The sequence below is a fragment of the Oratosquilla oratoria genome, chromosome 25 (assembly GCF_046742065.1).
Source record: "Oratosquilla oratoria isolate Oo_2021 chromosome 25, ASM4674206v1, whole genome shotgun sequence".
Classification (NCBI taxonomy): Eukaryota; Metazoa; Arthropoda; class Malacostraca; order Stomatopoda; family Squillidae; genus Oratosquilla; species Oratosquilla oratoria.
Genome location: NC_134801.1, coordinates 31,918,478 through 31,932,942, shown reverse-complemented (window position 1 = coordinate 31,932,942; position 14,465 = coordinate 31,918,478). Strand labels below are relative to the sequence as shown.

Sequence of the window (14,465 nt, the reverse complement as noted above, 5' to 3'; positions counted from 1 at the left end):
TCACCGTTACATGGGATCAGACAGAGGGGGAATGGAGATAGACAGGGGCGAACTGGGGATAGACAGGTAGATTGGGGATATAATGTGGTGGGCTGAGGCTAGACAGAGGTGGATATTGGGGATACAGGTGGATTAGGGGAGAGGCAGAGGTGGATTAGGGAGAGGCAGAGGTGGATTGGGGATACGGGTGGCTTTGGGATAGAAAGAGGCTGGCCGGGGATAGGCAAAGGCAGATTCAGTGGAGGGGGATTAATTGGATTGAAGACAGATGTGGATCGACTACTCATGAGGATAGAAACCCCTTTCCATTAGCAGGCGGCTTCCGTCCATGCTGCTGCTAAAATACCCAGGAGTTTCACGCACACGAGGAGGCGACTATTTTTTCGTTCATACATACACACACATACATATAAATATATTATATTATATATATATATATATATATATATATTATATTATATATATATATATATACACATTTGGGGGAGGGGAGGCCAGGTAATTCTTCTTCTTCCATCAAAAGGCCGCCCCGAGAACTTCGGCGGAGTCTCCTTCCTCCTCTTCTTCTTCTTCTTCAAACCATCTAATCAGTGTATTTCTAACCAAGAGAAAACAAACAAAATCCTTGGACTGACTGCACGATCTATTGACTTCAAAAATCCATCTAACATCAATCAGCTGTAGATCACTAGTCCGTCCACATTTGGAATATGCTATGTCCGTACCGTCGCCGAATCTCATTATGACACAGACAAGACTCGAGTAAGTACTTCGGCGAGCCACAAAACGGATTCCAAATATCAGAAATAAATCATACGACAACCGCTTAAAGCACATTGGACTACTTTAGAATCAGGGGTGTCTTAATACAGGTTAATTAACAAAAATTTTTTTTTTCATATTTTCACACTGAATACGAGTCAGACGATAAATAACGGTCTAAAGCTGTCCGGACGTAGATTTCATTCGCCAACCGTGTAGACAATACATGGAATAAACGTCCACCAGAGGCAGTGCAATGCAGTACGTTTTGTAGCTTTAAAATTCATTCAGAAGAACACCTAAGCAATATGCTTTAGTGCCTGCCAATTGTTTGGTTTGCTTGTTTATTAATTTCTTTGTTTAACTATCTATTCTTAGCATCCGACCTTGTTAAGGACCAAAAGGTCTCCTGTCGGTATGCTCTTCCTTTGTAATCTTATTTAGATGACAACTAAGTTCGGTCCCGCAATTTAAGGTAACGGAGGACTAAACCAGAACGATGAGCTCATCAACAAAGACCAAATGATCTCACCCCCTTCAGCTGAATAAATCTAGTTGCCCTTTGTTGAACTTGATCAAGGAGGCTGCGGGGAGCTACAAGGAGGAGTAGGAGGAGTAGGAGGAGGAGGAGGAGGAGGAGGAGGAGGAGGAGGAGGAGGAGGAGGAGGATTTGCATTCAAGAGTGATAGATGGCGCTGGGGTGAAGGAAGTAAGGAAATTAGTAATGAATGGCGGGAGGGAGGGAGGAAGGAAGGGGGGGTTGGGTTGAGTCGCGTGTACGTGACCTAGTGCTGCACAGCGGGGAAAGGTGACTGGACGATGGATTGGAGGTGGTGGTGGTGGTGGGTAGCGGTCGTCAGCGTACTGTGTGTAGATATGTCACAATAAAGCATACGATAAGGGTGTATACTTTTTTTTACGATTTGGCTTGGGTGCAAAACAACAAGGAATCGGGCTCCTGTGTAGCGTGAAAGCCAGCACGTAAGAGCATCCGAGAGCGAGAGAGAGAGAGAGATAGAGAGGGGGGGTGGAGGAAAACCGTGAGAAATGGCAGTTCTGTAATAACGTGAAAAGGGACGGTCCTGAGGGATGGAGACGTTCACTCGAGGTACTGTCTGGTGAGGACGGAGACAGACTCGTCTAGTTGGTTACTTGCAGGGTTCTGGGGAAGCAAGGTTGGTGGGGGGGAAGACTGGGAAGGAGAGGGAAGGGTGAAGGAGAGAGAGGAGGGGAAGAAGAGGGGAGAGGAGGAGATGAGGGAAGTAGAGGGAAAGAGAGAAGAGAAGAGAGGAGAGAAGAGAGGGAGAGAGACACAGAGGAAGGAGGGGATAGAGGGGAAAGAGTGGAGAAGGGAGGATGGAGTGGGAATGAGCGGCGAGGAGTGTGAAAGAGAGGGAAAGGAAGGGAAGAGGTTAAGAAAAATAGAGGAAAAGGGGGGAGGATGAAAGGGAAAGTATGGTAATGAATGGTATAGACAGGATACAAAGGGAGATGAAGGAAAATAATGGTTAAATGGAGATGAAAAAGGGGATGAGAGTGGAGAGAGGGAAGAAAAAGATCAAATTAAAACAGTACGTAAAAGAAAGAGCCCATACGTTGAGCGGAGGTGTGGGGTACGTGAGTGTCTGGAGGTGGAAGAGGGGGAGGAGGAGGAGGAGGGCGAGGAGAGGAGAGGAGGAGGAGGAGGAGGACGAGGAGGAGGAAGAGGAGGAGCAGGAGGAGGAGGAGGAGGAGGAGGAGTTGAGCGTGAGAGACGTTCAAGTGAACGAAGTGGGACGGAAAGAACAACCATTAGGAGAGCGAGCTTATGGCACGCGTGGGAGAGAAACTGTCTGGGCGCGGATTCCACGCCTCCGTCTCCTCCTTGTCCTCCCAATTCATGCGAGAAGGGAGGAAGGCGCCTACATGTGAGATCTCACGAGGTATGTGTGTGTGCGTGCATTAGGTGGGGTGGTTGTTTGCATAAGAGTTGATCACATGAGAGATAAGAGAGGTCGCGTGAGATGGAGAGAGGCAGGAGGTACCGGTGGGTGTTTTATTGTTATCTGTAGAATAGTTACCGATGCCCCCAGCAAAGAAACTACAAACAAGAAAAATTAATTGATTAATTTTTTTTTTTAAATATGGTCATAATATTGTCTTTTGGCCCCAACGTCCGAAAGCTTCATTATTATTCCGTCAGACAATTTACCGTCACTTCACAAATCTTATTTTGGGTATCGCCTGGCGATTTTATTCGGATAATGTCGGATAATGCCTCTCAGTCGACCCCCTTCGCTCCCATGACGCCGCCAGAGGAATTTGTTCAAGGCAGGGCAGGGCAGGATCTTCTGCACCACTCCCTACTACACTAAAGATTTTGTTTAGGCTAAAGACAGACAATTCCATTCGGCTTGTAAGGGGCCCAGTGCGTCTACAGGAACACTGGCAAACTTTACTTTTAATTTTTACTACTACTACTACTATTCCTACTACTACTATTTCTATTCGACTCAATATTATTGGTACAATATATTGGTTCACTGTCATCGCGGATGTCGCGTGAGAGGCACAAGAAGTCACCTGAGGTCTCGTGAGATTGGAGAGATGACAGTGTCGTAAGGTGCTGGTGTAAACATAGATAGATGGATGGATAAAAAATGGCCAAAGAGTGATCCATGGGGGAACTGCGCAGGGACCCGATTTCCCGTAAAACATCACAACCTTGCAGAACATGTTACAGTGTCTGCAATTTAATGTTTATTTACAAACAACCACGAACTTGTGCATAAGATCAGCCAGAAAACGTGCAAGACTTAAATTACTATATTATACTGTACGCTAATCTAAAGGCAAACACCTGACAGTCCCGGAGGGAGGGGAGGGGAGAATTATTTTTTGTACGCTTGGGTTCGATTTTAAACGAGGCTTCAGTCTTTCCAAGTTTCATAAAGTGTTCAATGTGTTCAGTGGCCAGCATAAAATGGCATGTTCTATGTCCTCCTTATGGTGAATGCTTATGAAGCATAGATAGCGTCTCCAGGCTAGAATATGTAATGAACACACACACACACACACACTGTCGATCACGAGTCCAACACGTGATCCAAAGACCAAGTGAATACACACACACACACAAAGCTCGCGTGATCTTTCACGATTTGTATACATTGTTTCTAGCTGATTTATGCCACTGTAGGGACACTCACAACACCTCTATTGACAACAATTCCCATCGGACCTAAGTTGCACGATGATACGAGTATAGGGCGCACACGACGACTCGTGCGTACACAGGGAGAGCCGTACCTATACAAAACACAATGCCACTTTATGGAGGTGCCATCGCATCGACCGTGGCACAGTCAAAGGTGGGGATGGGGGGTTGGGGGCAGGAAGGGTGAATGAAAGACCTGGAGAGTTGGGGGTGAAAAACACACATTAAAAAAAAAGAGCATGTACTCACAACAATGGAGTGGACAGCACCGATGCGGGCCACAGCGAGCATGGCCACCACAAGCTCCGGGATCATGGGCATGTAGATGGCCACCCGGTGGCCCTTGGCCACGCCGTAGCCCTTGAGGACGTTGGCCATCTTGCAGACATCCCGTAGGATGTCAGCGTAGGTCAACTGGCGCCGATCTGCTGGGTCATTGCCCTCCCTGGAGAGGAGAGAGAATTAAGGACTAAGTTAAAACACATACAACACAATATATATATATATATATATATACATACATACACAATACATCCATATATACATGAATGCATGCATGCATGACAAAGGCCTGTTCCCCTTTATAATAGGGCTTGCCGCACTCCTCGCATCTGAACACCGCGTGAAAGTAGGACCATCCGTACTCCCGCGCCACACCACTGGGCCCGACAGCAGGAACTGAGAGCCCCACAGCTTCCCACGTCATAAGTGGTTAATTTCGAAAATCCCCTCGAAATTCTTTCAAATAACACGTTCAATCAACTCGTCAAAATGTGTGACGCGTTTTATAGGTATTTGCTCTGCAGCAGATTTTTAAAACCTGTCATCCCCTCAGCTCTATCTGGAGGTGCAGCCCTGAGAGGCTGACACTCGGTCTCCGGACAGAGCCAAAAATATTAATCAACAACTGCATTTTTCCACCCTTTCACATATGGAGAGCTGAAAACCGGCGACTGATCTCCTCTCCCTACTACTTTCAGTCGGTGACACAGAAACTGCCCCACATGAATACAATTCAAATACTAATCCAACGTCTCTCCCCAGAGAGATCTATGGGAGGGCCCGAAGACAGGGAATTGGGACGAGGGAATCGTATGAGAGGTACAAAGAAAAGAGAAGAGAAGTAAAGTATAAGATTAAGGAGGCAAAGAGGAGAGCAGATGTGAAATGGGGTAAGAGTGTAACAGGAAATTTTGAAAGTAATAAAAAGATGTTTTGGAAAGAAATTAAGAGAGGAAGTGGAGGCGAATCAAGCAGAGAAGAAAAGGTAAAAGGTGCAGATGGAGAGATGATAATGGAAGAGAAGGCAGTGAGAGGAAGGTGGGCAGAGTATTTTAGGGAGTTGCTAAATGTGAAGGAGGATAGGGAGGGAAAGATATTTGCAGTGGGAAGCGCTAAGAAAATAAACGTGATGAGTGAGGAAAATAGAGGAGAACTAAGGAAAGATGAAGTGAAAGCAGCCGTTAAGATGATGAGAGCAGGTAAGGCACCTGGGTTGGATGGATGCCATGCAGAATGTCTGAAAAAAGGAGGTACAGTTATGGTGGGCTGGATGGTGAGGTTATTTAATGTTTGTTTAAGAGAGGGTAGAGTGCCGGAGGACTGGAGAAGTGCCTGTATAGTTCCACTTTACAAGGGAAAGGAGGACAAGTGTGAGTGTAGTAGTTTCAGAGAAACCAGCTTGTTGAGTGTAGTAGGGAAGGCTTATGGGAGGGTCTTGACTGAGAGGATTACGAGAGGAACAGTGTGATTTTAGGACAGGAGTTGTGTAGATCAGATTTTTGTGGTAAGACAGATATGTGAGAAAGCTATAGGAAAAGGTAAGGATGTTTTTTGGGCTTTTATGGATTTGGAAAAGGCTTATGACAGGGTAGACAGGAGGGCACTGTGGGAGGTATTGCAGATATATGGGATAGAAGGAAAGCTGTGAAGAACAGTCAAGAGTTTTTACGAGAGTAGTAGAGCTTGTGTTAGGATTAGAAATGGAGAGAGTGAATGGTTTGAGGTAAAGGTGGGACTTCGTCAGGGATGTGTTATGTCGCCTTGGCTGTTCAATCTGTACATGGATGGGGTAGTGCTAGAGGTGAATGCAAGGGTAATGGGTAGAGGGTTGGAGTTGGTTAAGGAAAATGAAGAAAGTGGGAGGTAAGCCAGTTGTTGTTTGCTGACGACACTGCGCTTGTAGCAGGATCAGAGGACGGATTGAGGAGGTTAGTGACAGAGTTTGGGAAGGTGTATGAAAGAAGGAAATTGAAGATAAATGTGGGTAAAAGTAAGGTAATGAGATGTACAAGGGGAGAGAGTGGCAGCAGGCTGAAAGTATTGAGGGGAGAGAGACTGGAGGAAGTGGATAGTTTTAGATACTTGGGTGCGAATGTGGCAGGAAAGGGAGGAGTGGGGGGAGGTAGAATGTAGATTGAGAGAAGCGAGTAAATGCTTTGGGGGATTGAAAAGTGTAATGAAAAATAGACAATTGGGAATGGATGCTAAAAGGAGATTGTATGAAGGAGTGTGCTGACAGCACTGTACGGGGCAGAAACATAGAACATAAGAGAGGAAGTGAGAAGGAGGTTGAATGTGTTTCAGATGAAATGCCTGAAAAGTATATTAGGGGTTACTAGGCTAGAGTGAGAAATGAGGAGGTGAGGAGGAGAACAGGGGTGGAAAGGGAATTGGGACATAGGGTCGATGAAAGAGTATTGGGATGATTTAGACACCTGGAAAGAATGAGTGAAGAAAGATTATTAGAAGAGGTGTGGAAGGCATAGGTGGAAGGAGTGAACATGAGGGGGCGTCCTAGGATGAGATGGATGGATGGGGTAAAAGGGGCACTGGGAAAGAGAGGAATGTCTGTTAAGGAGGGACGGAAGAGGACAGAAGATAGGGGTGAGTGGAGAAGGGTTGTGTATGGATGATGCTGTGATGCATGAGGGGGAGTGGGTGGGGGGTGAGGGATTATGCATGAGAAATAAATTGACGCAGCCCGAAGGGATTTCTCCCCGTCTTCTCATTTTCTGCATGAGGGGGTCACCGAATTAATCAAGCGGCCTTGTTGTGGATGTGCTGTGTTTTGCGACACTGCTTCTGGCCCAGGGCAGTGGACAAGAGTGGAGTATGTAGGGGATGGAATGGGTGGGAGTGGTTTCTATGCCTTTTTCTTTTATATTGTTACTAGTACTATCATCAATGCCATTACTATCATTGCATTACTATCAACATTGTTACTCTTATTAATTTCATTGTTAATACTATCACTATCATTAATATATTAATATATGTCGACATTCTCTTCCACTTTCGGGCACTGTAAATCTGACTAAATTCGCCTGGCCAAAACAAAATAAAATACCGGAAAAAATGTAAAATAGCTCTACTCCTGCAACATACACCACCAAAAGGGCCTCAGTGAGAATACAGAAGCGAGTCGACCAATCGCGTGGCATCTGCTAAAGACGGGACGACGCAGCTGCTAAAGAATGAACGCAGTCAATGGCACAGCTGTAATGCAACCAGAGACTCACAACACTCATGTTGCAAACACAAGGCCAGAGTAAAATAAGAATATATAGAAATAAAAATAGAATAGATAATAATGAAAAAAACTATATATATATATATATATATATATATATATATATATATATATATACTGTATATATGTATGTATATATATTAACCAGGCGTCTAGGGAAGTGACAAAAAAATAAATAAATTAAAAGAAAATTACATCTTTCAGAAAGACTAATTCATTCAAGGCACAGGAGCCTTTAACCGTTCAAGTTATAAAGATACAAATTTCCGATGTAATGCACCAAACCTCATACACTTCCCATACATGTGCGCGTGCGTACACACACGTACATACTACATATGAAACTGCATAGGCTTTTCTTTTAATGTTACTACAAATACGTACATAAGTACACATAACAGGAACAGTAATTTTATAATATATATATATATATATATATATATATATATATATATATATATTATATGTAAAATAGAGACACGGCTAGTTGCCGTATGTGGGTACTGAATATAGTCAATACTCCAGACATTGGTGACAACACTACGGACCAGAACCACGCAGGATTCTCTAAGATTAGAGATTCATATCTACTCAAGAAAAATGCTGATCACTTCGACACAAAAGTGGACACACACACACGCACAAAAACACAAACACAGGCTTCACTGGTTACAGGTGAAAGTCGACCAGTCAAGACTTTCCAATATATTTGGGCGTCGCTCGAGATTGTCTCCACAAGGACGGAAGCGCTGGTAAACGATAGTCCATATATGGACGTCTATATCTCACGGGGAAAGTGTAAAAAACATGGGGGTAAAAGATGGAGGCATGAAAAATATAAAAAAATAAATTAAACATAAGTAACCTTGAAACAGACCATTTCGAGAACAAGCTGTCCTTGCAAGTGCTGATTCATATATATATATATATATATATATATATATATATATATATATATATATATATTATTTTTTTTCCTGGTTGGGGGCTAAAATTGTGCGAGCACCACCGCCACTACATGTTATCATACCATCCTACTACCCCTTAATCTACCTGATGGACCTCTCAACACACACACCCAAAATCGTTCCCACGAGAACAGGACGTCAGAGAGCATCACCCCCCTTCACTCGCCCTCTTATTCCAATTCGCTTGCACATCCGATCCTGTAGAGCCACTTGCCTCTGCAGTAGCAACACCCTGGTCTTCCATCGTCAGCATTACTCCTGAAGAAGGAGAGCCATTCATGCTGTTTACGGGGAGCCTTTGAAGAGCCAGGACCTTACAGACTTTTTCCTCGTTCCGGGGTGGATGAAGGTCCCTGACTAGACAGCAAGTAGGACAAGCATGTCACTTGAAGCTAAAGGTCTTTCAAAAGATCTACAGTCCACCGTTTCATCATGGAAGTGTACCTTTTTGTAAACTTGTTCCTGGCAAGAGATTTAATTAATTTTGGGGGAATATTTCTCGACCATCTCCGGTTGAAGGGGCAGTGTCCTTCAGCACAGCTGACCCGAGCGGAGTGGCGCGGCGGGAGAAATGGCATGACCCTGCATCCACGAGGTGCTGCTAAGATTAGGGACCAACAAATGCGTGTTTGGATGGGTGTATGCTTTGACTGGCCACCCACCCTATAAAGGGGAAAGGGTCTTTCGTATGTATACATGTATATATGCATGTATGTTATGTATGGCGCAGCTGTTGTGAAACAAAAAGTCGCCTCATATAAAGATACATCTTGTCGCGTTTCAGATAAGATAACGTGATTTCCTGCCAAATGTGAAAATCATGATTAACAATACCCCGTCGTTCTTAAACAGCGACACAATACTTAAATAAACAGCAATTTGTCAATATTGCTTAAGGAAACAAGAAAAAACAAAGCCAAAAACAATAATTTCCATTTCTACAACAAAGACCACGAAAACGTTGAACTTTAGTTTCCCTCCCCCAACACTAGAAACTGCAAACTGGGAATACTACAGGATATACCAGAAGGGGGTGGGGGGCGTACAGGCGTGCAATCTGGAAAGCAGCAACAGCATATGGCGAGCGAAGAGGAGAATAATATAGGGTGGGTGAGGGGGCCGTGTGGATGGAGAGGCTGAGAGTCGAGAAGCGAAGAACAAAGATGAAGGAAATTGACAAAAAGAGAGGCATATGGGGGAAATTGACGAATGGAAAGGGGAGAAGGGGTGGAAGAGGGAAGGAGAAGAGGAAGAAGAAAGAACGATATCTACTGAGAAGATGACTAGGGGAGGGGAGGATAGGGAGAAAGACAGGGAGAGGGAGAGGGGTGAGGAAGGGAGGAGGGAGGGAGATGGTGTGAGAGAGGGGTTGGAGCGAGATAAGGAGGGCGACAGAGTAGGAGAGGTAGGAAGGGAGAGAGGGAGGGAGATGGATAGAGGGAGAGTGAAGGAGATGGACAGAGGGAGAGGGAAGGAGATGGATAGAGGGAGAGGGAAGGAGATGGATAGAGGGAGAAGGAGGGAAATGGATAGAGGGAGAGGGAGTGAGATGGATAGAGGAAGAGGGAGTGAGATGGATAGAGGGGGAGGAAGGAAGACGGAGAAAGAGAGAGAGACCGAAGGGGGGAAAGACGGAGAGAAAGAAAGGGGGGAGGAAAAGGAGAAACCGACGATGAACACAAACGACCTGTCAGACATCCCCGAGGCCGACCTGCATCGCCTCGAGTTCAGAATCTCTCGGGTCGCCCTCGAGAGAAAGACACTGCTGACGAAGAGGAGGAGGAGGAGGAGGAGGAGGAGGAGGAGGAGGTGGTCCATCTGCTCTGTGTATTTCCATGATCTAAAATACGCAGGACCCATCTCGCTTGTTAACCTGCACACGCACTTGTGTCCTTAAGATAACGTACATACAGTATGTACACAAGTGACACGGTGACGTGTGTGTCCGTACATATACTGTACTAGATCACTTTTTTTTTTTTCAGAAACTTCAATTTTTTCCTGTTTTTGGCCATGCCCCAGCAGCAGATCACTCTTACAAAAGAAACGAGAATGGGAGAGGGGAGAGAAGGAATGTGGAGGAAACAAAGGGTGGAAAGCGAATGACGTTCACGGAAGGAATAAAAATCATTGACGAACAAAAATGATGGCGATGAGAATTATGGCGATGAAGGTCTGGGAGGGGGAAGGGGAGGGGAAAGAGGTTAATCGCCAAAACTGATGAAATGTGGGAAGGAAAGACTGCGGCAAAATGACGAAGAGACATGGGGGAATGAAGGAAGAAAAAAATATATATATACATACGAGTGAGGGGAAGTGGAGGGTGCGGAATAAAAAACTAAAAGAAGAGGAAAGGGAGAGGAAGAGGGAGGGGAAAAGGATGGAGAAGGGAAAGAGGGAGGGGGAAAGGAGAGGGAAGGGGAAGGGGCAGGGAGAGGGAAAAAAAGAAGAGGAAGGAGAGAAGACGTGGACTAATCCAAGTTGCTTAATCTCCACTCGTGACATAACAATACGGTACTGCTCAAGTGGTGATAATGTACCACCTGACCCCTTGCTCAAACTGATGCCCTACGAGATCTTAAACAAGGGCACGGCTTTAGTTTACAGCGGGTGAGGAAATGAATAAATAATAAAAAAAATAAAACTATACGAGGATATACGTGTGTGTGTACGTGTGTGCGCGCCTGCACGCGTGTATGTGTATGTTGTGTCTGCAATAGAGTTCTCACCCCTCCTCCTAGTCATCATCTTCAATCCGGCAACACGATTTTCCGGTTGTTGCTTTGGGTAACAATCCAACGTTCGGGCTGAAGAGAGCGATTCATCAAACGATGACATTCACCCGTATCACCGCCGCCGCCTTCAATTTGGTGACGCACCTCGAAGAAAAATGATCTTAGACCACACGACGATTTCAGTCCTCCAAGAGGTGCCCCCAAGGACCGTACCGGTAGTTTGTAGTTGGACGTAATCGCGTCGACTACCATTACACGACAGTACATACTTTCATTTAAATAAAAAACACTTAAAACAGTCGCTTCATTGTGCTCTTCCTTTGTAGGCCTATTCAACAAAGGTCACTCTTGCTCGCTCTTTGACCTTTAGGTAACCTTAGGAAGAAGTTCAAAAGCTGTGCCGCACATGCAACCCGACTCTCTACACCGACCTTGTATCTGAACAACTTGACTGGCGATTCCATTCTGCACGGGGAGAAGTTGTGGTAGAGTTACCTAATTCGTTGTGTAGCATCAAGAAATAAATTGAAGCTGTACACACCGTCGTGTTTATTTTTTTTTCTTCTTAAAATCTTCATCAGAGGCCTTTACCTGGCTGAATAGAATCTTGAGGTGAAACAAATCAGCATTATATATATATATATATATATATATATATATATATATATATATACAGGATCTCGTCGCCTCTGAAGGGCTAAAAAGAGTGGTTTATGTCATTTGTACCTTTGTATCTGTGCCTCAATGAAATCGCCTGGTGTTAGCCAGAATAAAATCTGCAAAGAATCATCGGGTCCACTGGAGTAGTATCCTCTTTACCTAGAGGAATTGTGTTTCTAGTTCGACTTGCTAGACTATTCTATTCAGATGAAGGGCGTCTAGGGTATTACTTTTTTCTGCGAAATCTAGCGCTTCCATCCTTAGGGAAAGAAGCGATTAGCAAAAGTTAAAAGTGATCAGCATTTTATTGATTTTTCAGGAGATTGTTCTCCAATCATAGCCCGCGTGGAGCAATGGGTAACGTTTCTGCCTCGGAGCGCGGAAGGTCTCTGTTCGATCCCCGGGAAAGGCAAAGCACTTTCATGGCTTTGCAACCCCCTCTCTCTCCACAACGGCAGACATCAGAGGTGCGGTAGGTCAGTGTCGCATATATATATATATATATATATATATATATATATATATATATATATATATATATATATATATATATATACACACACACACATATATACTAACACCTAATCAGTATGGTCGAGCTGATTACACCGACTTCAGATTTCATTGACAACCACGGTCATTCCTACATACCAAAACTTCGCATTCACTTCTCACCACGCATAAAACTTTACCGTGCCGTTTTAAGCCACCGTGGTAAGGTACAAAGCTGCATAGTTCCTCAATGGATAGACCGGTTCTGCAGTGGATCACTAAAGTTGAATCGCATTCTCCAATCACTAGAGAGGCATGTAGACCAACCTAATCACCATTCCGTCCCGGCGTTCACCGGAGCAAAAGCGTTCAAAAGCGTCACCATACTTACGGGCTGAATGAATCGCGGAATCTTTCACTTGACCACAAAGCAGCGAGTTCACCCCTTCAATACGGAGTCGTAATGATAGGTTTCTCCCACCCGACGCCCGAAGACGCCATCAAGATTTCTCTGGGGACGAGGGGCTGCACTATGACAAGGGTTTTTCTCGCTCTTCAATTTTTGGGGAATACCACAGAGGACACACCCGTCCACCCATAACAATAAGGCCATCATTAATCGCGGCACTATTCAGGGACTTGACGCGCAAGCCTTCCCCACGACACACGAAAGAGAATATATATATATATATATATATATATATATATATATATATATATATATATATATATATATATATATATATATATATATATATATATATATATATATATATGGGGGATTGGTTTTAATAAATTTATTACGCCCGTGGGCGGCAAACAATAGTACATTTATTACAATATTGTATTAGAGGACATGTCATATAATACATATATTCTTTAAATGGAGAAATATTATAATCATTCAGGATCCCCCGAAATGGGGATGGCGAGATAGTGGTACTATGTAAGTGTTACATACAATCATCATGCCTTGTCTCTGGGGAATATTGTCTGTCACAATGGGTCATTGGAGATAATAATTTTAAGGGTGTTCGCGTTAGGACGGTTATACAGCCTGCACGGTGATCACTGTGGCATATCATCCGTCTGGGAGCCTTGTCACATAGGTTGATTCCCAAGTCTTGAGCCGAGTACTGGCAACATTGTGCCTCCGTACCATGCTCTTGCGTCGGTGTTACTTGTAATATGGGGGGAGAGAGAAATAAAGAGAGCGGAAGAGATCATTTTGGGAGGTCGACTCTAAACCTGTACAACTCGGTCACGTTGACCAATCCACCCACACGAGCCAATTAGGTAAATACACACACGCATACAGAGAAGACGCCTGGCTGCTATCGATCACAGGCTGCTTCTCGCTCCTTCATCCCTTCTTTCTTCCTCCTCCTTGTCCGCCCCCCTCCCATCCCTCCCTTGCATGTATGACTCTCGTCTTCCGTGCAATGTCCCCAATGTTACTCGACTTTTTTTTTCTTCTCACGCGACACAACTTCAGCTAAAGCACGCACACACGCGCGCGCACACACACACACACACACACACACACACACACACACACACACACACACACACACAGAAAAGAATTATTTGGATATTTCTGCCCGTAATACCCTAATAGGACATAGAGCAGTTTTTGTCGGAATATAAATACATATATATATATACATATATATATATATATATATATATATATATATATATATATATACTTACAAACCCGTAAAACATTTTATCTGGAGTGATGTCACAGCAGGGGTGGGCGGGTGAGGGTTGTTCTTTCAAAAAACCGGTTTTTGCCTCACGTCCACCGTTACCGGGCAGGTTCCGGAAACGGGACCCAACAGCGCCCACCCGCCCCCTCATCCCAAAGCCTCGGACCAACAACATTAACCGAGACGTTTTGGAACCCCTTTCCTCCGCACGTTCCAAGTAAAATAAAGTAAACAAAATACTAACAAATATATGTATGTATGTATGCATGTATATATATATATATATATATATATATATATATATATATACATATATATATATACATATATATATATACATATATATATATATATATATACATATATATATATATACATACGCACACTATATAATTTTATCGTGGGCTT

General features: G+C 44.1%; 1 protein-coding gene across 3 annotated transcripts in view; it reads right to left on the bottom strand.

Annotated features, from left to right (window-relative positions):
* The window catches only part of AcCoAS (acetyl coenzyme A synthase), an 87,640-nt gene that overhangs the window by 53,920 nt on the left and 19,255 nt on the right, over positions 1-14,465 (bottom strand). For all 3 annotated transcript variants that reach the window (XM_076208576.1, XM_076208577.1, XM_076208578.1), the window contains exon 2: positions 4,208-4,403. In XM_076208576.1, the coding sequence (XP_076064691.1) occupies positions 4,208-4,403 (196 nt within the window). The remainder of the gene's footprint in view (positions 1-4,207; positions 4,404-14,465) is intronic.